Raw genomic sequence first — 24,605 nt, 5'->3', positions numbered from 1 at the left:
GGGAGCTGACCCCGTCAGTGCGAGAGGCAGAGAGACAGGGGTCTGTGAGTGTGTGAGTGTGAGACAGAGTGTGTGTGTGTGTCTGCGTGTGTGTGTGAGAGAGAGAGAGAGGGTGTGTGTGTGTGTGTGTGTCTATGAGACGGAGGAAGAGAGTATGAGGAGTGTACGAGGGAGAGAGTGTGTGAGAAAGAGTGAGAGGGAGAGAGTGTGTGAGGGAGAAAGTGTGAGAGAGGGAGAGACATATTGTGTGTGAGAGAGGGAGTGCTTCTGTGTCTCTGTCTCTATTTGTGTGTGTGTGTCTGTGTCTGTGTATCTGTGTGTGTTTACTTCTGAATCTGTGTCTGTGTGTGTGTCTGTGTGTGTGGGTGTGCCTGTGTGTTTGTGTTTGTGTGTGTGTGTGTGTGTGGGTGTGTCTGTGTGTGTGTGTCTGTGTGTGCCTGTGTGTGTGTGGGTGTGTGTCTGTGTGTGCCTGTGTGTGTGTGTGTGTGTGTATATCTGTGTGTGTGTGTGTGCCTGTGTGTGTGTGTGTGTGTGTGTGTCTGTGTGTGCCTGTGTGTGTGTGTGTGTGTGTATATCTGTGGGTGTGTCTGTGTGTGTGCCTGTGTGCCTGTGTGTGTGTGTGTGTGTGTGTGCCTGTGCGTGTGTGTGTGTGTGTGTGTCTGTGTGTGTGTGTGTGTGTGTGTATATCTGTGGGTGTGTCTGTGTGTGTGCCTGTGTGTGTGTGTGTGTGCCTGTGGGTGTGTGTGTGTGTGTGGAGAGAGAGAGTGTGCTTCCCCCTGCAGTGTCAGCTCTCTCCTTGCCTTACCAAATGCACGGAGCAGGGAATTGCTAGCGATGTGCAGCATCTCCAAGTAGAGCGGGCCAAGTGCAGTTGGGGAAGGGCTGGGTTCCCGGAGCTGACATTGCCCGTGGTCTCCCTGAAGCCTGGCAGTACCTGTGCTCTAGCGGCCAGGCTCCTCCGCCCTCAGCCTGTGCCCACACCCAGATGTCCGAAGATCCGGTGCCGAGCTCCTGGACCAAGATCATGTTCGCGCCCCTGTCAGCAGTTGCCCTGAGACATGGCATCTAGACTAGGGGTGAGAGTGGTGCCAACTTCACCCAGAGGGGCGCGCAGGTTCGTCTTCATCTTCAGCCTCTCGCTCTCCTTCACCTGCCTGTGTTACAGCCTCATGTTCTGCGGCCAGGCCATCATGCAGAAGCCGCTGGCTTTTCCCGAGCACCGAGCCTGCTACCTGCTGCAGAGTTCCCAGCACTGTGGCCACTCTGCCCGACCTGGGGACCCCGCAGCCCCCAACAGGACACTCAGCCTCAGCAGCCCGGGGACTGGCGTACCTCCAGAACGGCAGAGAGCCAGCGTCACGTCCCCAAGGCCGGGCAGCAAGCGCCTGCCCCTGGCCATCATCGTCGGCGTGAAGAAAGGAGGGACCCGGGCGGTGCTGGAGTTCATCCGAGTCCACCCTGAGGTCAGGGCGCTCGGCACTGAGCCTCACTTCTTCGACAGGCACTACGAGAAAGGACTAGAGTGGTACAGGTAAGACTGGCACAGTGTGGGTGGGCATAGGTACGAGCACTGCGTGAACTTACCATGGGCACTGTATATGTTTTAATGGGTCTGATGGTGGTTCAGTGTGCACATGGTATCAGGATAGAATTGGGCATCATAAAGGCACAGTGTGGGTATAATTAGAGCATAGTGTGCCACTTTATGGAGTAACATGGTTTGGATTGTCTGGCTGTACAAACCAACCTCAAGCCCTCACACTTTTATTTCCTGCATTTAACATCTTCCTCTGTTTTAAGCTATTTACATCTGTCGCTACAACCATTTTCTCACTTTCTACCCATAAACTATTTCGAAAGTCGGTGGGAAATTCTGCATTTGTTAGACGTTTGTATCAGATTGTCACATGGAACTGTATAAGGTGTGTAAGATGTGTCCCACTCCTCCCTACCCATTTCCAGATGTGACAGGTACCTCTCTTGTCAGATGTGAGCTGTATCATATCTTAAATGTAGCTGATCCTTTGCTAAATTATTTTAAAGTGACCTCCATATTTTGGTGCTTTACTTTTTAAGCAGTTTAATTAGCATCTGATTGATACAGTTGAAGGGTTAATGTGCTTATTTCTGTACATTCTGCAGATTGGGTTGTATCTCAGATTCACTGCCTGCTTTTCCTGGTTTGCCTCCAGTCAGTCTGCTCACTTACAGACCGGACAGATGAGGAACCAATCCTTAACTAGCCTGGATAGTTGGATAGTTTGTTAGGGCGGGGGGGGGGGGGGGGGGGGGGAGTAATATGTGTCATCATGACTATTCCTGTTATTCTAACTCAGGGACAGAGGCAGGTTAATGATTCTTAATCCTCTCATCAAGGGGCAATGTCTTATAGAATATTTTTTGATTAATTTGTGAACACATAAAGCCATGACGTTATCAATTTGCAAGTAAAAATGACTTGAGTTCATCCCTCCAGTTGTTCTATCTGTCCCTCCATCTTTCAATCTTTCCCTCCCTACCTCTCTCCTGCATTCCTCTTTCCCCCTGCATCTCTCACTCCCTCCATTCCATTCCATCCTTCTCTCCCCCAATTTGTCTGGTTTCCTCCTCTGCTTGCTCCTTCCCTTTCTCTTTTCCTCCCTCCCACTCTCACTCCTTTCTGGTTGCTCTCTGTCCCTCCACCCTCACTCTCTCACCCTCCCTTTTTCCCCTTCACAGAATAAGACTTGTCACCAAATGCCCATTAAGAAAAAGTGTATATTTAGGAAAAATAAGTGAGAGACTCCCCCAAGGGCTGATTGGGAAAATGGGCCTTGCTGCGGAGTAATTAAATATATAGAGCAGCAAGATCCCAGACTGCAGTATTATTCTGTGTTGAGTCAGCTGGTAATAATCCCATTGACTGTGGACCAGGGCAGGGAACATGGTCTCCATGGGCAGAGGGCACATACACCAGGTGAGGACAGAATCAGGTTTGATCCAGATGCATGTTGGAACAACCAGTCGCCACTCATTGTCCGAGATGAGAAGAGGGGTATTCAGGTTGGCAATGGAGGAGCATTCAGGGGTCAGTATGAAGTCTATTCCCCTTGCAAGACAGTAGCACAGAAACTAGGTAGAATACAGCATACAGCTGCGAGAGGGAAATCTGTGAATTTGTATCTCCACCTCTCCTCAGACTCTGTGAACTGAGTCAATTTCTCGCAGTGCAAACCTAATCCATCTAGAAAGTACAGCTTTTTTACACACATTAAAATAACAATATTAAATAAAACAGGGGGCAGGCAAACCAAATCAAGTCAAAATGTGAAACCTCAATCTGTTTCTGTGCACAGTGTGTTATCCAATTATTGTAGACTGAATGGTGGAATTTTATTCTGCCACCTCCACCCATAAAGTAATGTAAACTTGGCATGACAGTAATAAAGTTGGTATTTTAAGTGTGTGGTCATTATAGATAAGGAATTTCTAGCAGGTAGCAGTGTGACTTGCTAACAGACTGACAATATTTCTTTTGCAAGTTCAGGACGTAGGTGAGATATTGGAATGAAGATACCCATTCCTACTGTCAGTCTCTGTGACAGATTCTCTGATTTGCTTCCTCACCCCCACCCTGCAATAAATGGTATTAGTTGAATCCGTCTTATCTGTTGATCAGGAGAGTCACAAGCTGAGACTCAAGTATTATCCATCAATACAAAATAAGAGGCCTTGTTTTACACCATCAAATAGTGCTCAGGATATAATACACAAACTGCAAGATAACAGGGTCTTGTTTAATTTTTCTGTCACTCTCTCTTTCAAAATCTGTTTGTGTGAATATTAAAAAAGAATGAAATTACGTCTGACTTTGATGAGCTTGTTTGTTTTTATTGTATTTGTCCCTCGTCAGCCTGAGGGATAGGAGCTGATGAATACTCTTTGCATTAGTGTGAACATTGAACACTTAGCAATTAGCAAGAATTGCTAAGGTTACCTTTATTGGCAGCTGTAGTTTGATGAGCAACATTCTCGTCACAGAGATAGCAAGTCACACACACACACACACACACACACACTGACAGAGGGGCTGATGGAGGGGCCATTAATCAGATAAGATGATAAACTAACCCACCCTTTCAGCCTACCATAAAATCACCCATGGCACAATTTGGAAAGGAGAGCACTGGAGTTTCTGTTTGTGTCTGGGCAACATGTGTCCCTCAGCTAACATCACTAACACAGATTGGCCGTAGTTATCCGATCTGTTCTGTATCTGTACTTACTGTGTACAAACTGAGGGTTGTCTTTCCCACAATTCAGCAGTGATGACACTTTAAAAAGTACTTTGACTCTGAAGCACTTGGCCACATCCTGAAGTTGTGAATGGTTCAAAGCTGGGGCTTATGTCTTTTTGTCTAAGTCCAAGTTGTATATAGTTTTTCAGAAGGTTTTCACAAAACGAGAGTTAGCTGTCTTTCTGTGTCTTAGCAAACGCCTCAGTGATTACCAACCCTGTCCCTATGCTGTCTTCCATCTCTCTTTGTATGCATTCCACCCCATCTCATCACACACCATTCCGGGAACAGCTCACAACTCACCAGATATCCCAGAATTCCCCTTTGCACCCATACCAGTTTTAAAAGCCCATTGTACCTCCAGGCAAGTACTGTCAGTCCTGAAACAAAAACACTTGGCTAGAGAAACTCAGCAGTTCTGGCAATATCTGTGGAGAGAAAGCAGAGTTAACATCTCAAGTCCAGCGACCTTACATCAGAATTCTGAAGAAGGTGTTGTAAAGAGGGGTCACTGAACTGAAACCGTTGTCTCTGCTTTCTCTCCATAGATGCTGAGTTTCTCCAGCCGTCTCTGTTTTTGTTTCCGATCTTCGGCATCCGCAGTTCTTTGTTGCATTTTACCGTCTGCCTGAGCTGCACGGCCCAGTTTCTGTCATTTTCTCCAGACATGGCAGACAGGGAGAAAACAGGGCCCTGCTTTGTGAGCAGATTCCTGAAGCCCTGCTGGATGGGGTGCCATGTCATGCCAGCCTGGTCCCATGTATCCGCCTGGGTAAAATAGTCTCAGCCATCTGGAGCAATGGCCAGCAATTTAGGAAGAAGGCCAATGATTCCTTCCACTCTGCCAGCACAAGTACCACCATCATCTACCCAATATCTCACACTCACTCTACCTCCATTACTGTACCTACTTCCTAGCAAGGCTCACATTCTGTCACTCTCGCAGTAATTTGCAACATCTTCCCCACTCACCCACCTCTGCCGTAACGCTCAACAATCCTGCCTGCCCGCTGCACTGCCTACTCAGTCTCTCAAGGCACATCCCCATCTCCCCTTTCAGTAACAGCCGTGCCACCCATCATCAGTAATACTTGCCTCTTTTCCACTACAGGAGAAAAACAGCACGCAACAGAGTAGAAAGACTGAAGATAGGTGGTATGTCATCTCCTTGCTCTTTATCAAGAGAGGATTCTTGCTGGGCCACTGTGACCAGGCCTCGTAACCTGTTCTTGACATACTACGCCCAAGCGCTTTAAGCGAAAGCTGTTCCCCCTTGACTTGCCTGAGGCCTGCTGACAATTCGCACAAGCTTACTGGCTTTATATCTGTGTTAAACAGCACAGTGAGACATCAGCAATGGAAGGCTGGTATCTCTGAGCACAGAGAGGCAGGGTAATGTCAGGCGAGATTGCTGAGATCATCTGGGTGGGTTAAGATTTTGTGTGTTCTATGACATTGAGTTAGGAGTCTAGTCCCTGAGCATACAGTGTCCTTGCTGCTGCATTACAATGAGAGGTGCCAGTGCGCCCCAAAGTGTAGCACTGAAGTGCTGAAGTGTCCCGGAAGTGAAATGGAGATGTGCCATGAGGGTCCTTAAAGACTGGCACGTGTTGGATGCCAGTGTCTGTGGATGTGGGGTGTGTGTGTGGGGCCAGCGTACATGATGCATGCCCTGAGGCATTAGTTCCCATTCTACACTACGGAGATCAGCTAGTTGAATTCATCAGATACCTACTCTGGTTTCCTGGTCAAATTCTCCCAACATCGAATTTATTTGCCGTATTTAGTGAAATGAGATGTTCAATATTAATGAGGCGAATTGGGCTGTTAACAAAATGCTTAACAATCAATAATCACCATTAATGGGCATCTTGCCCATAACTATGTTGCTAAAGGAATGGTGCGGGAAATAGAGATTCCGTTTCATTGGTCACTGTCATTAGTATTGGAATAGGAGGAACTGTGTCATTGGGATGGGCTCAACTTGAACTCACCTGGGACCAGGATTCCAGCAGATGAGTTAGTAGGGCAGCCACAGTACTCGAAACTAGTTAAAGGCTAGCAGAGTGAGCAAAGAGGTGGCAGATGGAATACAACTTGGGCAAGTGTTAAGTTATGCTCTTTGGTACGAAGAATAGAGGCATGGACTATTTTCTAAATGGGGAAACAGACATCTGAAGTATTTGGGAGTTCAGGATTCTAGTAAGGTTAACATGGAGGTCCAGTTGGCAATTAGGAAGGCAAATGCAATGTTAGCATTCATGTCAAGAGGGCTAGAATACAAAAGCAGAGATGCAGTGCTGAGGCTATAGGGTCAGACTTTATTTGCAATATTATGAGCAGTTTTGGGCCCATTTCTAAGGAAGGATACATTGGTGTTAGAGGGAGTCCGGAGGAAATTCACAAGAATGATCCTGGGAATGATGGAATTGTCATATGAAGAGTGATTGAGGACTCTGGGTCTGTACGCAGTGGAGTTTAGAAGGATGAGAAGGAAATCAGATTTGAACTTACATAATGCTGAGAGGCCTGTATAGAGTGGACAGAGAGAAGATATTTCCACTAGTGATAGAGACTAGGACATAGAACATAGAGCATTACAGCACAGCACAGACCCTTCAGCCCTCGATGTTACGCCGACCTGTGAAACGAATCTGAAGCCTATCTAACTTACACTATTCCATTATCATCCATATGTTTATCCAATGACTATTTAAATGCCCTGTAAGTTAGTGAGTCTACTACTGTTGTAGGCAGGGCATTCCACGCCCTTACTACTGTCTGAGTAAAGAATCTACCTCTGACATCTGTCCTATATCTATCAGCCCTCAATTTAAACCTATGTCCCCTCATTCTAGCCATCACCATCCGAGGAAAAAGGCTCTCACTGTCCACCCTACTTAATCCTCTGATCATTTGTACATCTCTATTAAGTCACCTCTCAACCTTCTTCTCTCTAACAAAAACAGCCTCAAGTCCCTCAGCCTTTCCTCATAAGACCTTCCCTCCATACCAGGCAACATCCTGGTGTAAATCTCCTCCGCACAGCCTCAGAGTGAAGGGATGACCCTTTAGAACTGAGATGAAGAGGAACTCCTTCAGTCAGAGGGTGGTTAATCTGTGAAATTCATTGATGCAGAGCACAATAGAGATCAAGTCATTGAACACATTTAAGACAGAGATAGACAAGCTCCTTATTAGTAAGGGGAATTAATGGTTATGCGGAGAAGGCAGGAGAAATGGACTGAGAAATATATCAGCCATAATTGAATGGTAGAGCAGTCTCCATGGACTGAATAGCCTAACTCTGTTGCTTTATCTTATGTTTATGGTCTTGCCACAGCAAGAATTTCTTTGATGCATCAATACACCAATGAATGGGGTTAGCTTGGATGGAAATTTTGCTTGGCATGGACCAGTTTGGTGCAAAGGGTCTGTCTCCGTGCTGTAAGACTATGAATCTATGAATTGTGAGAAACATAACAAATGCAGCGAGTTGCTCCCGATGTTAAGATTATCTCACCATAGCCCATTGTCACTCAAAGCTACTAAGATTCTGCCCTGTATCAGTGCAACTTCTTTTTTATTTTATGAAACTTTTATTATCAAAGCCTTTCTCATTCTTTGCATTGTTTCGGACTCTGGTAGCTAACTTGACTGGCACATATATTCCTGTAAAATTTCTACCTGGTTCAGGTATCTTTTGACAGTTCAATTTGGTAAACAGATTGAGCCAATTTAAAGCCGTTTCATCATTCACTGGCTGTCAGTTAGATACTAAATAATTGGCTGCACTCATTCAACCAAATAAATTATACCATCAGTGTTTGCTCGTATCTGGCCCTTCAATTCAGCCTCAGATCAAAATTAGAACTGTGCAGAAATCCAGGCGGTGGTTGAATATTTTCAAAGTGCTTATGGATTGGAATTAAAGGGATTCCAAACAAGCAAACAGCACTTTCAGACAGGTTGTAAAGCTTGCTCTACATTGTCCCATCAAACCTTCCCTTGGCAGGAACAGCATAGGTGACCTACAGAGTAAAGCCTCCTCTTTGCTGTTGCATCAAATGCTCTCCCAGTACAGAGTACAATAGAGTACGGAATAAGTATATTATCTTTTTAGTCCAAACAACACTGCAATGTGGCGGCTGTTGGATTCCTCTACAGTGTAAATCAGTTTGATTGATAGGTTCATTCAGTAATTTAGATCAATTGACATCAAGCTGTAGATCTGTGGCTGTTACCTATTGTGATCAGTATCACAGGAGGATGTGTAGAGGCAAAGAGCTGTACTTTCCCCAAGAGACTCTTTGAGCACTCTCCAGCTGACCTGAGCTTTGATCGCTCCTACAAACTAAGAAAAACTTGTTCATTTCAAATTTCAGCACTTTGGTCTAAAAATTGATCAAGAGAAATTGTTGACAAGTAATCTAAACTCCACCCTACAACATATCAAAAAACAGAAGAACAAAACGGGAAGCATGCTTTGAGTTTACTGCACCTTTAAGGGAAAGGTCCATTCCCACAGTGTATCAGAGGGATGCCACATTCCCACAGCGCACCAGGAAATGGCTCATTTCCACTGAGCTGCCGAGAAATGGTCCATTCCCACAATACACCAGGAAATGACCATTCCCACAGTGCTTCAGAGGAATGTCCCAATCCATCAGTGAACCAGAGAAAGGCCAATTTCCACAGTGCACCACAGAAATGGCCCAACCACAATGTACCAATGCTTTGGCCCAGTCCCGCAGTGCATCAGGAAATGACCCGGTCCCACAATGCACCAGTGGAATGACCCTGTTTCAAAGCTTAAGCATCGTGTAATTCTAGCGTAGACCAAACAGCTTACTGTTTAGCTTTGCAAATGTGCAGAGCCTTCTGTGTTAAACTTTACATGTCACTGTCAGTGAGCAGGTCCCCTCCACAGCCCTTGCTTTGACATCACTGAAAGCAGAGTTAAGGCTATGGAAGAGATAGCAAGAATTGCAGATGCTAGAAATCAGAGTCACTACAGTGTGGAGCTGGAGGAACACAGCAGGTCAGGCAACATCAGAGGAGTAGGAAGGTCGACTTTTCTGCTCCCCTGATGCTGCCTGACCTGCTGTGTTCCTTCAGCTCCATACTGTATCGACCAGAGTATGGAGAAGATACAGTTGTGGGTGTGGAAGATAATTAAGAAGGATACATGGTTGAGGGATGGATGGGATTGAGGGATTGAGGTGCTGTGTATTTAGAGTTATCTATGGAAAGGGATGGACTTGTCGAGTCTGATGGTCTTTTCCCCTCCTAAAGGTTCTTGAATTGCAATGTGATATAGAATCACTGAGATTGGGAGTTAGTGTAGGCAGGGTATTTATGTTACATTGAGCTGGAGAAAATGATCTGGTTAACACTGCTACCAACACCCAATGGAAGAATACTCGGTGTCTTACTCTAGGGATTACTAATTACAAGTCTGCAACTCATGGACTGGTCAAACCAGAGTCAAACAGTTGGTGGCCATACTGCACGCTGACTATTATAATAACAATATGTAGTAACTGCAAAGAAACACAAGCCTTTTCCCCTCTTCTCACTCAAAAACATTGATTATTGCTACAGGACACCCAAATTTCCCTCACAGGAGTGACCATTGCTCTCCTGTCAGCTCAGATACATCATTTGCCAGATGCATACAATTAGAAATGGCTCATCATCAGTCCAGTCTGTACAGGATGGACATACATGCAGTTTTGACACATTAGAAAATGGATCTGACAATCCCTGGTCGTCTGAGATCGGAGGTGAACAAAGCTGGAAACTAATCACGCTAGCTACTGTGCTGCTCCCCAACTCCAAGGCCATTTCTGCTGCACTAGGATTGGGACCAGCAGGTTAGCCCGTCCAGATCTAACTGAGGGCTGGAATTTTCCAGTGAGTCCAGCTTCCCATCACCAGGAGAAGCCAGCTTCAGGAATACTGCAGGAAGCAGAGTTGAAGTGGGTAGACAGTTCAGTATCTGGCCTGTGTCCCTGGCAGAGCTCGATACAAAACAGTCAGAAGACACCCAATGACACAGTCCCAGTCACTCCACTCCAGTGCTGGTCTAGCTGCTGACGCTCTTGTTTTATTCACTTATGGAGCCTGGGTGTCACTGGCTGGGCCAGTATTTATTGCCCATTCTCAGTTGCCTTTAGAAAAGTAGTGCTGAGCTACTATCTTGAACCGCTGCAGTCAATGTGCTGTAAGTTGACCCACAGTGCGCTTAGGGGAAATTTCCCAGGATGTTGACCCAGTAACAATGAAGGAATGATGATATGTTGCTAAGTCAGGATGTTGAGAGACTTGGAGAGGAACTTGAAGATGGTGGTGTTCACTTGTATCTGTTGCACTCGTCCTTCAAGATAGAAGTAGCTGTGAGTTTGGAAGGTGCTACCTGTGGATTTTTTTGGTGAATTTCTGCAACGCAACTTGTGGATAATACACACTACTGAGTGTCAGTGGTGGAGGGAGTGGATGCTCATGGATGCAGTGCCAATCAGGTGGGCTGCTTTGTCCTGGATGGTGTCAAGCTTCTTCAGTGTTGTTGGAGCTGCTCCCATCCAGGCAATCGGGGTGTATTCTATCATACTCCTGGCTGCTTCCTAGTAGATTGTGGATGTTAATTTAGCTATTTTTAATTGAAGATTTTAAAAGGCTTGAGAGCAGCATCAATCATTTTGAAGTATGTGTTCACTTATTTATCATCCATTATAGACTGTTAGCTCTTCTCTGATTATTGAAGGGCCTCAGACTGGCCCTCCCACTTCAAGTACCTACCACCTGGCCAACGGGAAACCTGTCTCCAAGACATTTAAAGGAACAATTTATGAAATTCTCGGTCATTATTTTTCCCCACATGGAGGTGCTTGATTTACAGCCCAGAAGAATCCCACATCCTACTCCTACCCGCAGTGGGCAGGTGCAATAGTCACCGTAGTCTTAGCTCAGAATGAGGAACAAGCACAGACTATGTCACCTATCAGTGACATTTCACGATCAGAAAGTATTGTAAATTCTTTAACAAAACACCGTGGATCCAAGTTGTATAAATAGATTATTCCAGGACATCTATTCTCTGTGATTTGCAAATTTGTTACTTACAATTGACAAGGTTTCTTTAATGTGTGAATGAAACAATACATTGACTGCCTCCCACTCAGTGTGCAATTTGTACTGAATCTGATTTCAGTCATCCTTTGTCCTAATGTTATAATTGGTACCCTAAGGTGGCCAGTATATCTCAGCTTTCATAATACTTGATCCAGTTTGTTCTACTAATTGGGAGGTATTGCACTGTCAATGCCTAATCACTGAAATAATTTCTCCAACTCACTGAAACACTGAATCTCTGATACTGTGGGCTGGTTATTTTGGTTCATAAAGATTTATGCAAATATCACTGCCTGCTAAACCTCTCCTGCGGTTTGTTGACTGAAAGTGCTGTGAAGCCATTTTTAGACCTCTGCTCTCACTCACAAGCCTACCTACCGACTCCTGGGTCCGTCTCCCCTCCCAGGTCCTCCATCAACCTTGTATTAACTTCTACTGATTACTTAGAAGAATGCTGCTACAGTCCCCACAGACGCATTCGTCCAAATACTAATACAAGCCCACTCAAGGTGGAGGGGTTGGGAGACAGGGATTGGGGTTTTCACGGTGACTCAGTGGTTCGCATTGCTGCCTCACAGCGCCAACTACCTGGGTTTGATCACACCCTGAAGCAACTGTTTGCACACTCTGCCTGTGTCCGTGTGGGTTTCCTCTGGGTGGCCTGTTTTGTTCCCACAGTATAAAGATGTGCAGGCTAGGTGGATTAGCCATAGGAAATGCAGGGTTACAGGGATAGAGTAGGAGGTTGGGTCTAGGTGGGATGCTGTATGGAGGGTCAGTGTGGACTCAATGACTTGCTTCCACGTTGCAGGGATTCGATCAGAAAATATAGTTTGATACTGAAAGGAGTGCACAAGCTAGCAATACCCTTTATTCTGTCATTGTTAATGTTCACAAATCCCTGTGTGGATGTAAACCCCACTTACATTTCCCATGGATCCTCAACCCTGAGAATTAGATTTCCGATTTTATTGCATTTCTGTGCTTTCTCCTGACCCACTAATTCTGCATGTGAGTGGAAGAATTCTTTCTCCTGGAAGGCCACAGAGAACTTGAATATAAAATTATGAGCAGAGACTTCAATCCAATTGGAATTTGTGTCACCTAATCCCATTTTGCAAATGACATGTTGGGCCGTTGCCTGAAACTGGTGAGGATTTCGCACCCCTTGTCCTGGGACCCTTTAAAAATGGCACCAATCCATTTTGAGACTGTCAACATCAATTCTGTTAACATCACCCCAACCCAAAACAAACTGACACTGTTGACCCTTCTGATGTCTCAGTTCCCAACCCCATTAATCCTCAGATAATAAAATGTGAGGCTGGATGAACACAGCAGGCCAAGCAGCATCTCAGGAGCACAAAAGCTGACGTTTCGGGCCTGGACCCTTCATCAGAGACTCTGATGAAGGGTCTAGGCCCGAAACGTCAGCTTTTGTGCTCCTGAGATGCTGCTTGGCCTGCTGTGTTCATCCAGCCTCACATTTTATTATCTTGGAATCTCCAGCATCTGCAGTTCCCATTATCTCTCTCCCATTAATCCTCAACCCTGTTAACCTCAAGCCCATTTAGTATTCTACCTGCCGCTAAAATATCTTTTAATTCCAGCCCATCCAGTCGAGCTCAATGCTGTTAATTCCTTCACCCCCATTAATCTCCTCAGCTCATATTCTCCACCCATTGATCATTAACCCCTCAAACCTATTAAATCCCACCCCTTTAGCCTCTACCCCAGTTATTCCTTAAATCCATTCAGTCTTCTAATGGCATTAACACCATAACTCACATTATTCCCACTGCCTTGTTAACCTGACTTCCTATGGGTCCCATTTCCCATTAATTCCAACCTTATTAATGGCCCTCTTCTGTTTATTCCTCAAACCCATTACCCCTCAATTTACTAACCTCCTGTCATCCTAGATTAATTCTCCACCCCCATTAGTACCTTTTCCTGTTAATATCAAGGAAGTAAAAAATCATCACAGTTAGTCCTGGTACAGATGAAGAAATGAATCATGAACAAATTTATACAAATGTGGATGTGGCTGTTAACTTAGAAAATCAAAAAATTTCACACTTCCAGTGATTGTATACATCTGTTATAGATGAATCTATTGGTCTATAATTTCTTGAGGAATCCTTCCCTAGTAATACATTTTTACACTGAAAGCATATAGATAATTAATGTGATAATACAGTACTGTTTCCCGTAATACAGAAGTGAATACATGTAACAATCTCTCCCTGTTCAATATCTGTCTGAATAAGGGCCTATAGTCAGAGAGAGCCAGAGATATAACTTTGCCAGTAAGGCAGCACGGTAGCTCAGTGGCTAGTACTGCTGCCTCACGGCACCAGAGACCTGAGTTCAATTCCACCCTCAGGCACCTGACTGTGTAGAGTTAGCACATTCTCCCTGTGTCTGTTTGGGTTTCCTCCCAGAGTCCAAAGACGTGCAGTTTAGGTAGAGGAAATGCAGGATTACGATGTCTAGGTGGGATGTTCTTTAGAGAGTCAATGTGGGCTGAATGGCCTACTTCCACACTGTAGGGATTCTAGAACCAGTTCTGATTTAATTAGATTCCCATTTTTTTCATGTGGAACTGTCTCTGATCCTGAGCTAGTAGGAACTGCAGATGCTGGAGAATCTGAGATAACAAGGTGTAGAGCTGGATGAACACAGCAGGCCAAGCCACATCAGAGGAACAGGAAAGCTGACATCTCGGGCCTAGACCATTTCTGAAAAAGGGTCTAGGCCTGAAACATTAGCCTTCCTGCTCCAATGATGCTGTTTGGCCTGTTGTGTTCATCCAGCTCTACACCTTGTTGTTTCTGACCCTGGCTGTTTTTCCATTTACATTTGATCAGAATCACACTCCAGGCATCACCAGTGGTGGAAATCCTAAAAACTCTGTTAGCCTAGAATCTTAATGACGACACTGCCTTCCCCTTTGATTCACTTCCATTGTACGGAAGCACAATGGATTAAATCTCTAAATTGCTGCAGAAATAAAAATGAGAGGGAATGTAACCTCTCATCACTGCCTTTGTACTGAAGCTCAGTAGATCAAACCTCTCCTCAATTACTCCCATTGTACAAAATCCCAATAGACCAAATCTTTTCCTATTCATTTCCATTGTATAGAATTACAAAGAGTCAAACCTTTTTTTCCATTCATACCTATTGAATGGAATCCCCGTAGAAAAAGTCTTGCATTTGTGTGGCAGTTTCTACAGCCACTGGTTTTCTCAAAGCATTTTCTAACCAATGAAGTACATTTGAGTGTCATAATTTAGGAGCCCGAGCAGCCAATATGCATTCAGTAAATGGCAATGTGATAATGACCAGATAAACTATGTTTTTTTACTATTGATTGAGGGATAAGTGATGGCTAGAATACTGGAGCTATCTCCCCTGCTCTTCATTGAAATAATGCCAGAAGATGTTTTACATCCACCTAAACAGGCAGATGGGGCTAAGCTTAACAACTCATTGCTGATGGCACCTCTGACAAACACTGCTTCCTCAGTACCGTACTGGTATATTAGTTCTGATTTTTGTCCTGAGTAGAATTTGAACTTGGAACCTTGCGATTTAAATTCTTACTTTTCAGTCCCATTGTACAGATTTCCAACGGACCCAGTCACTTCCCATTCACTGGAATGTACTGTATCCCAAGTAATGAACTTCAGCCAATGCTATTTTGTATCCTATAGCACACATTGATTTGCAATTTGACACACGTTTGTTTGATGCAGGCATAGAATTCACAAGACATTTGGCCTAATAATCTCTGTGAATTGGCAACATGTAGTCCGCATACTCTGTGCAAGTCTTAAAATAGAAATAATTAAATCAAGAATTGCTGATTAAATATTCTTTCTTATCAGGAGTGTGAGCTTTGTGCACTGAATATATTGAGCCCACAGCCAGATTACAGATAGTGCCAATTGATTCACAGCCTTTTGTGCAAAATCTAAATGCTTTGCACTGTTTCTGTTTTATTCATCCATTAAAGTACTAAACTAACATCAGATAGACAATGTGGAGCACTGATTTCCAAATTGGCTTACTGAAACTGTAATTTAGAAATCTTCAATGTTGAATCTGATGCTGTTCATGTCTCAAGGTTTCCGAAAAAGCACCTGTGTTTTTCTTGAATTCTGCTGGGGTAAAGCAGAGTGAATTCAGACTGTCTGGGTGAAACCATTTCCACGAAGGCTTCACTTTATTGAGGGAGAGAGAACATTCACCTCTGGAAGGATTCTGTCTGCTGCAGAATTTCTCAGTTGGAATTTGAGATGCCTACTGACTTAAAACAAACTTCCTAGTGTTCCCTTTATCACGAGGCTTAATGCACCATGATTCAACAAATTAGTGCACAGAGTAGGAAGCTTTCTTTTTATTTGCTCATGGGATGTGGGTGTCAGTGGCTGGGCCAACATTTGTTGCCTATCTCTAATTACATAGAGGTTAGTTAAGAGTCAATCATGTTTCTTTGGGTCTAGAGTCACATGTAGACCAGACCAAATGAAGATGACAGACATCCTCCCTAAAACATAGTGGTGAACCAAATGGGTTTTTTTTAACAACAATTTACAACAAGTGGTTACATGGTCACCATTAAACTAACTTTTCCTTCCAGAATTTTATTGAATTCAAATTTCACCATGTGGCATGTCCCCAAAACATTGGTGTGGTCTTCTAGATTACTAGTCTAGTGATTTTACCATTAAACCATAATCTCTCCATATGATGTATAGAATCTGAAATGAACAAATAATGTGTGAGATGTAGTATATATATGTATTGCAATATACGGTGTATAGTATGGGACATATTATGCATACGGTAAAAGATGGCCATATACATTACACTCCTTGAAAATCTGTATTTAGACAAAATTTAAAACTAATTAATATTGAATGAATTTGAGAAAACTTCAATGTTGGAAATGAACACTAAACACCAGCAGCATAAATACCATAAGACAAAAATTTGCCATTCATGTGCGTTCATTTAATATGATTCCTCCATTGTCTTAATATGATAGTAACTATTAACCACATAGGGGAACATGAGTGTTAACTAAATATCAGCAATATCCACTGAAAATTAACCAAGTTTCACTATTAGTGAGAAAAGTTAATATAGGAATCAATGGAATGGGAGCATTAACTATTTTAAATCATCTGAAATGGATCATTAATCAAATGGGAGCATTGACTGAAGAGGGGCATTAAGTGTATGATAGCATCAAGCAAAGGAAAAAGAAATAAACCCTTAGGGATGTTAACTGAACAATGAAAGAACTAATTGGGAGCGCTAACGGAATGGCAACATTATCGACAAGTGCGTAGACTGAATTGGAGCATTAACTGAATGAGATTATTAATAGAATGAGCACTTTAACTGAATAAGTGAGAGCATTACTAGAGAGGTGGCATTAACTGAGTTGAAGCATTAATCACATTAATCAGAACCAACTTAATGGGAGCATTATCCTGAGCAGTGGAATAAAGAGAACAGGGGCTTTATTCTGAAAAATGAACATCAACCTGATGCTGGACAGAAGTCCAGTGAGATGGATCATATGAAATTATTAAAGTTCATTGGCTAATTTTACAAGCAGCAATTCCGTGGGTTACGTGCAGTGTACGTTTTTTAAGTAACGCCTGATTTATACATTGCACACTAGATTGTAATGGATTATACACAGCCTTTTTCTAACTAATTGCCTTCCCTGATCCTTTTGAAGTATTGTGGGCCATGTGCAACCGGAAGTTTGTGCCTTGTCTTGTAACCTTTACTAAGTGTTCTCACATCAAGAGATTTGATTTTAAAACAAGTGCTTAGATAATCTTCAAATAAGTATCCACTGGCCGATATGATTACCTTGTAAGATGAGTTTACAATACTTCATATATTGACAGCACGTATTATTCTCAGGAAGCACACTGTTCTGACACGGGATCGCTCTGTGCTTCTGTTCACCAAATAAAAATAAATCACATCCCTTATGATGCTTAATTTTTGTACATTCCTGTCCTGTCTGGAGGCTTTGACTGCTCACTGGCAGGTGTCAGCTGTGATTCAGTCTAGAGTACTCTCTCTGACCTCTGAGTCGGAAAGGTAAGTACAAGACCTATTGTAGAGACTTCAGCTCGGTGCTATACTAAGAGTTACTGGTGTCAATATGAGACCTGAAACCAAGCCCCAGCTGCTCTCCCAGATGGAAGTAAAAGATCCTATGGCACTATACAACAACAATGGGGAGATGAGCCCAATATTGAGCTCAATCCTCAATCAGTATCGCTAATAACCATTGTCTGATCATTATTGTATTGCTGTTCATGGGAGCTTGCTGTGTACAATTTGGCTGTTTTCTACATTTTAGGAGCATTTCAAAACCCACTTAATTGACTGTAAAATGCCCCAAGCTTTTCTGAGATTATAAAAGGCAACACAGCGCACAGTCCCAGATACCCTCGATGGTGCCTCACCCAATAGCTATTTTTGTTGAGGTTTTTGGAGGGCAATGGGAGGAGATATCACACCTCACTCTCCTCCAGAGCAGATCAAGCAGTGAGCACTGGCTGAGAGCAGCTCAGTCAGCACGCACTCAGCATTGACACAGGGACTCTCATATTCTAATAGGATTTCCACCTCACAATCCTCATTAATTCATTCTCAACCAGACAGTTTGTAGGAAAGTGGATGCCAGTATTTTCTTACTACCTGATTTATTTACAGTCCAAAACATTACATATGTTAGTCATCTCACTCACCAACACCTGGAAGTCCTGCTTTATAGATATTTTCTAATCCTTAGACATGCTCTTACACATTTCTGGAGCAGATGGGACTTGAACCTAAGTCTCCTCACTACGAGATAGGCACTATCACCATGCCACAAGAACCTTAAATCCATCCTTGTATGTACTCAAGGTACTTAATCAATGTGTTCTGTATCTTTAATCTCGGTAATACAATTCACCTACTATTACAATCCATTTTATGAGGCCATCTTATGGCACAGTGGTAGAGTCCCTACCCCTGGACTGGAGGCCAAGGTTCAAGTCTCACCTGCATTAGGGGTGTGTAATAACATTCTGAACAAGTTGATTAAAAAAGTAGGTTAGTTTTTTAAAAATCCACTTGGGGTGTTAACCGTGTGATCAGGATGAAACAAATGCCAACTCACCCTTCCAAAAGTCCGAGCAAATAGGACCCCAATACCAAGCCAGGGCCCCTCTCCCATTCAGCAGCAAGTATCTCACCTTCTTCACTGAGTCCTGCTGCCTACCTGCTGGGGATCAGTAGAAGATACTGTTGCAGTCACTCAAGTGTTAATCACTTTCCTTTAGTCTCGTGCCATTTATTTTGGAAGTAGGTGCCAGGACCATGTTGTACCACCTGTAATTCCCCAATTTGCCCTATCATTCAGCAGATACTGCCCTCAGGGACGTTGGGAAACATAGCAGGAACCACGTGACACAGCCTAGAACTGGGTCATATTCACCAGACAAAGCTTCAATTAGACAGGGACTGAAGCAGATCTGAAATTATAAATTCAGAACCAGTTCCTATCTGTAATTATGGCTCACAGCAACTGTAACTGGATGAATATTTCAGCAAAGTACAGTACCAGGGTGAGAAGATGAGACTCAAGGAAGGTAATAATTTTGATTTCAAATGCTAGTTTTGTGAGGTGTGTGTGTATTTCAGAGTCCATTATTGTATATGTACCGTACATGGTGAGTAATAAAAAATAATTCACTCCCGCCCAGATGATGAATAACTATTTAGCCTGATATCACTGTTGGTTAGGCCTGCACCAAATCACAATTCTGAAGCTGAGGGTAGAATTTATCTGACGCTGTAATACAGAGATTGAATTACGACGATAAGGATTCTGAGCACTGTGAAAGATATTGAATCAAGCTTTTGTTGAGCCTGTTAAAAAGCAAAAGTCAGCCCCTGCAACACTCCAGCACTCCCTCAGTACTATGGCCCAGGAGTTTGGCACTGACTCAGTACTTCCCCATTGACAGTGGATCGCTCCCTCAGAACTGTCCCTGACCAATCCTGTGACAGTGTGGCACTCCCTCAGTACTGACCCTCTGACAGTGCAGCACTCCTTCAGCACTGATGCTCTGATAGCATCACACTCCATCAGTACTGATCCTCAGACAGTGCGGCCCTCCCTCAGTACTGACCCTCTGATCGTATGGCACTCCCTGAGCACTGACCCTCTGACAGTACAGCACTCCATCAACACTGACCCTTTGATAGTGCAGCATACCTTCACTACTGTCCCTGATAGTGCATCAGTTCCTTAGTACTGTCCTACTTAGAGTGCAGCACTCCCTCAGTACTGTATCGCTGACTATGCAGCAGTCCCTCAGAACTGTCCTACCAACAGTGCAGCACTCCCTCACTTCTGACCCTTCAACAATCAGGACCAGATTAATAGCCCCAATCAGGGAACTCATGGTTGGTAAATGTAAACAGGAGTGTCAGAGGTCCTAAGCATTCTGAGAGCTGGCTCTGAGGAAACTGGATCAATGTCAAGGACTGTCCACATGTAAATGAAGGGTGACTTGGAGACAGGATAGCAGTTTCTGTGGAGTTATTTGAGTGGCAATGAGGGCAAACAATGGTCCTGAAGAAACCTGCTCGCAACAGTTGTCATTGAGTAGGGGTAAGCATTTCTGGCATCTTCTATTTGGGAAGCTTGACTTGTTTGATCCTGCTGAAGGCTGGGTCCAGCATGTGGAAAGAACGCATTTTTTATGCTGCGCAAATGGCATTTGTGCATATGGAGGGCAATTTGAGTAATTTTCCTGACTGCTTATGAACCCATAGCTTTTTTGGTTATTAGGAGCAGAAATTTCCCTGTGAGGCATCAGATACTAAAACATTTCAAGAATTAACAGATTTAGTTAAGGAACATTATGACCCCAAGCCTCCTCTAGTGCTATTTGTTTTACTCAGAAATCTGAGGACAAGGGGCATCCCTTTCAGTATTTTTCACTTGATTAAGATCACTGGCATAGGCATGTAATTTTGGTTTAACCCTTAATGAGATGCTGAGAGACCAGTTGATATATGGGATTAATGATGTAACCATACAAAAGCATCTACTAGCTGAAGCTCAACAAGACTTCAAACAGGCACTACACTGGCTTTATCATTAGAATTGCAGCAAGTGGAGCACAAGAGTTGCAGGATATTCCAATGGAGGTGGACACACTCATCAGGCTGCTGAGCTTGGGGAATACCACCTGAGTGAAGGCAATTGTGGAGCCTCACTCAGGACATATCCTGAACAAAGCTAAGCCTTGGCCAAACAGTTAAAATTTTCTTCAGGATCTGGGCCAGCAAACCATTGTAGTTGCTGCCAGTAAGCAGAATTAAGACAGTGAAGGCGTCCCACTAACTTGAGGAAGAGAATTCATAGGCTGGTATCCAGGAAACTGCACACCCTGGAAAGTTCACCTACATCTGGTTACAAACAGTTAAGTGCTTAGCAACATCCAAATCAGAACCAATCCAAACGAACATCTGGTTAAAATGGTCGCCGAGTTCTAATGGCGGTCAATACTGACATGGCTATTTCAGTGACGGCAGAGCCAGTCTTTAACAAAATTCACTCTGGACTTCAACCCTTAAGTTTGCACAAGACCCCTGGTCGGCACGGTGGCACAGTGGTTAGCACTGCTGCCTCACCGCACCAGGGACCTGGGTTTGATTCCACCCTCAGGCAACTGTTTGTGTGGAGTTTGCACATTCTCCCCGTGTCTGTGTGGGTTTTCTCCGGGTGCTTCAGTTTCCTCCCACAGTCCAAAGATGTGCATGTTAGGTGGATTTGCCATGCTAAATTGCCCATAGTGGTCAGGGAGGTGTAGATTGGGTGGATTATAGGGGGGAATGGGTCTGAGTGGGATGCTGTGAGGTTTGGTGTTGACTTGTTGAGCCGAAGGGCCTTTTTCCACACTGTAGGGATTCTATGCTAGGCTGAGAACCTATACCAAGGAGCCTCTACAGATTAAGGGTACAACTTCTGTTCTGATCTCTCATAAGCAGCTGGTTCAGTTACCACTGATTTTAGAAGAAAGCTCAGGCACAAGCCTGATAGAGCAGAATTGACTGAGAAAGAATCATGTTGATTGGCTCAACCTTTTTTAATTAGAAAATGGCTGCCTGAGTGAAGTCCTAATTACATGCCCAGAAGTTTTTCAGGACGGCCTGGGGACTATCAAAGGAGTCAAGGTCACCTTCCATATTGACCAGGAAACAATCCCATGATTCTGCAAGGCCTGCCCAGTGCCATTTGCCTTATGGGTAAAAGTAGAGGCAGAAATCAGGAGGCTGGGAAGCGAAGGAATCATCAAACCAGTCCAGCTTACAGATTGGGCAGCACAGTGTGTTCATCTTTGTGGGAGTTTTAAACAAATGGTAAACCATATTTTGCATCTGGATAAACACCCAATCCCTGGCTTAGAGGATGAAAAAACAAATCTGGTAGGCAGGAAGAGGGGAATGAGCCATGTGTACTTACAATTGTAGTTCGGTGAGGATTCCTAGAAGTATGCTATGACTAATACCCATCAGAGTTTGTTCCAATATGCGAGTCTGCTACTTGGGGGTATTGTCAGCCTGTGCAATTTTTCAGTAGATGATGGAGAACATTTTATAAGGTCTATCCCAGCTCTCCATTTATCTAAATGATGTGCTAATAACTGGGAAGACCAATAATAAGTACTTAGAACTTGTACATAGTCACTAGACATGTCTCGCAGGCAGGTGCATGCCCTAGAAGTGAAATAAAAAAACAAAAATGACTACCATTAGCTCCCCTACATTCTTGGGTCTGGCCGGGTAGACACATCAACTATGCAGGTTCTTCAATGGGCTCAACGTTCTTAGTCATTGTGGAAGCCCACTCAAACTGGCTGGAAGTATATAGAGAGTTCATTTGTCAAACACAGAGATCACAGTACAACACTGCATCTATCTTCCACAAAACATGAATGTGTTGGTCACAGATAACAGACCAGCATTTACCAGCAGGGAATTTGAATATTTCCTAAAGTCAAGTGTATTCATCAAATAAGGACAGCCCCTTCTGCCATCTACAGTCCAATGGCTTGGCAGAAGGAGCAGTCCAAACTTTGAAGGCAGGCATAAACAGCCTACAGCTTCACTAGATACCAAACTATCCTGGTTCTTATTTGATTATAGGACCATCCCTCATGCAATTACAGAGATAGAGTTGCTAATGGGGAGAAGACTCTGCATCAGGTTAAACCTGATCTTCCTGACCCTAAGAACAGGGTGAAACAGCATCAGGAACGCCAATGCTGGACACAAGACTCCACCAAGCGAGAGAGACATTTTACTTCCAGAAATGAAGTTTGGTGGAGGAACCACAGGAAAAGTCTTGCATGGTAAGAGGTAAGGTCGGCACAAGGTCCAGTCCTGTAACTTATAAAGTTCAGGTTGGTGCAATGGTCCTGAACTCATAAACGGTGCAGCAGCAAGATGTGTCCAGCTCCTTGACAATCTTTTCAGCTGTTCCAGAACCTGTGGGGTCCCCCTCTCTATCGAGCATTGAAGATACCTCAGAATCTGAGATGGACACTGCAGATGTTGCCACCCCAATGCCTTTGCTGCCTAAAGAAGAGAATGAATGTCTTCTGAGATGCCCCAGGCGCAAGAGGTGAGTTACGGTGCATTACACACTACCTGTATCAGAGGCAGACTTGGAGCAACCTGACCCAGGAGGTGCTACATGAAAGAAAGCCTATGTCCTTGGACTCAGAGGGGGAGACATGTAGTGATTGCAATGAGGCCAGCCAGGTGGGTTTCATGGACTATGAGTTCCCTGATTGGGGCTGTTAATCTCATCCAATCAGGGAGCCCTGGCTGATAGGTAAGAACAGAGGTGACAGAGCTCCCCAAGTGTAAAGAAAGGGCCACTTGGTGACAGGATCCTGGCCTCTGTGGAATTATTTCATCTCCAAAAGTGCAGTGCTAACTTGTTACTGCCCACTGATATAACGGTACTCCCTCAGTGCGATACTGTATATTGAGCCACAACTAGATTCTTCAACATTCTGTGGAATAAATAGCTTGATAGTGTTTATTCTACTGAATGCAAGGAGTTTTTTGTGTCAAGTACATTATCTTTGGTAAAACTGTATGCATGACTGGAATCTGATCTTATCTAACTGGAAACAAGAAGATTCTTTCAGTGTTCCTAGTCTCTTCGTCTGTCAGGCTGATATCTTGTTTCCAGAGGCCTGTGAGAGACTCAGAAGGAATACCAACACAGCTCTGACATGCTGTCCACCAAGTTCTCACCTGGAACAACTCAGCTCCACACACTGACCACCCTGTATCTCCACTCAACCTGCCGATAACCCTTAATTATTATAAAACAAGGCAAGAAGGATATAATGAATTCAACAGCACAGAAACAGAGGCTGCAAGTAGTCAGGAACATTTTCAGAGCTCACACATGTGCATCATCGTCTCCCTATCTCCACCCAGAGGCAGTCAGCTGCCCACACACATCATGCAGTGTGTTATTACAGTTACATTTGCATTCACAACCACTGGGCACAGTTATACAAAAACAGCCAAACCCAATCGCACACAAAGTTACATACCCACACGTATGCACAAGCAGTTATGCATGTTTACACAGATGCACACACAATAATGTACACACACAGTCAGCCGAGGATAGTTGCTGGCACTGTGAAGCAGCAGTGCTAACCACTGTGCCAACAAAATCCAAATGGCCTAAGAGGAGATTTGATAAAGGTGAATAAAACCATGAAGGCTTTACATACAGTATATAAAGAGGCTGGAAGGAATCTTCCCAGGCCCTGAACAATTTAGGCTACGGTGAGAAATTTGTGAAAATTGGGTACAATGTCAAGGCCCTTCTCACTGTCGAGACCAAAAGTCAATTTTTCAAGCCAAGCTCCCGATGTCAAGTTGCAATTCTCATTAGTAAGCAGTGAGGCATCTATTAACATGGTTTATTGCTCTATATCACTCTCAATACCACCTAATCTGTCTTATTAATATACATCTTCTACGCTTTCTACCAGTGGATAGAAACTTGATCCCGAGAATTCCAGATGTAAATGTCTGAGCAGGTACCTCACCACTTTC

At 43.9% G+C, this 24,605-nt stretch overlaps 1 protein-coding gene across 1 annotated transcript in view; it reads left to right on the top strand.

Annotated features, from left to right (window-relative positions):
- Nucleotides 1-663: 663 nt before the first annotated feature.
- The window catches only part of hs3st2 (heparan sulfate (glucosamine) 3-O-sulfotransferase 2), a 69,314-nt gene continuing 45,372 nt past the window's right edge, over nucleotides 664-24,605 (top strand). Inside the window, exon 1 of the mRNA XM_048552375.2 lies at nucleotides 664-1,531. Within this exon, the coding sequence (XP_048408332.1) occupies nucleotides 1,059-1,531 (473 nt within the window). The 5' untranslated portion in view covers nucleotides 664-1,058. The remainder of the gene's footprint in view (nucleotides 1,532-24,605) is intronic.

Source organism: Stegostoma tigrinum, chromosome 23 (assembly GCF_030684315.1).
Source record: "Stegostoma tigrinum isolate sSteTig4 chromosome 23, sSteTig4.hap1, whole genome shotgun sequence".
In the NCBI taxonomy this organism is placed as follows: Eukaryota; Metazoa; Chordata; class Chondrichthyes; order Orectolobiformes; family Stegostomatidae; genus Stegostoma; species Stegostoma tigrinum.
The sequence above is the reverse complement of the archived record's forward strand: the minus strand, read 5'-3'. Positions and strand labels throughout refer to the sequence as shown.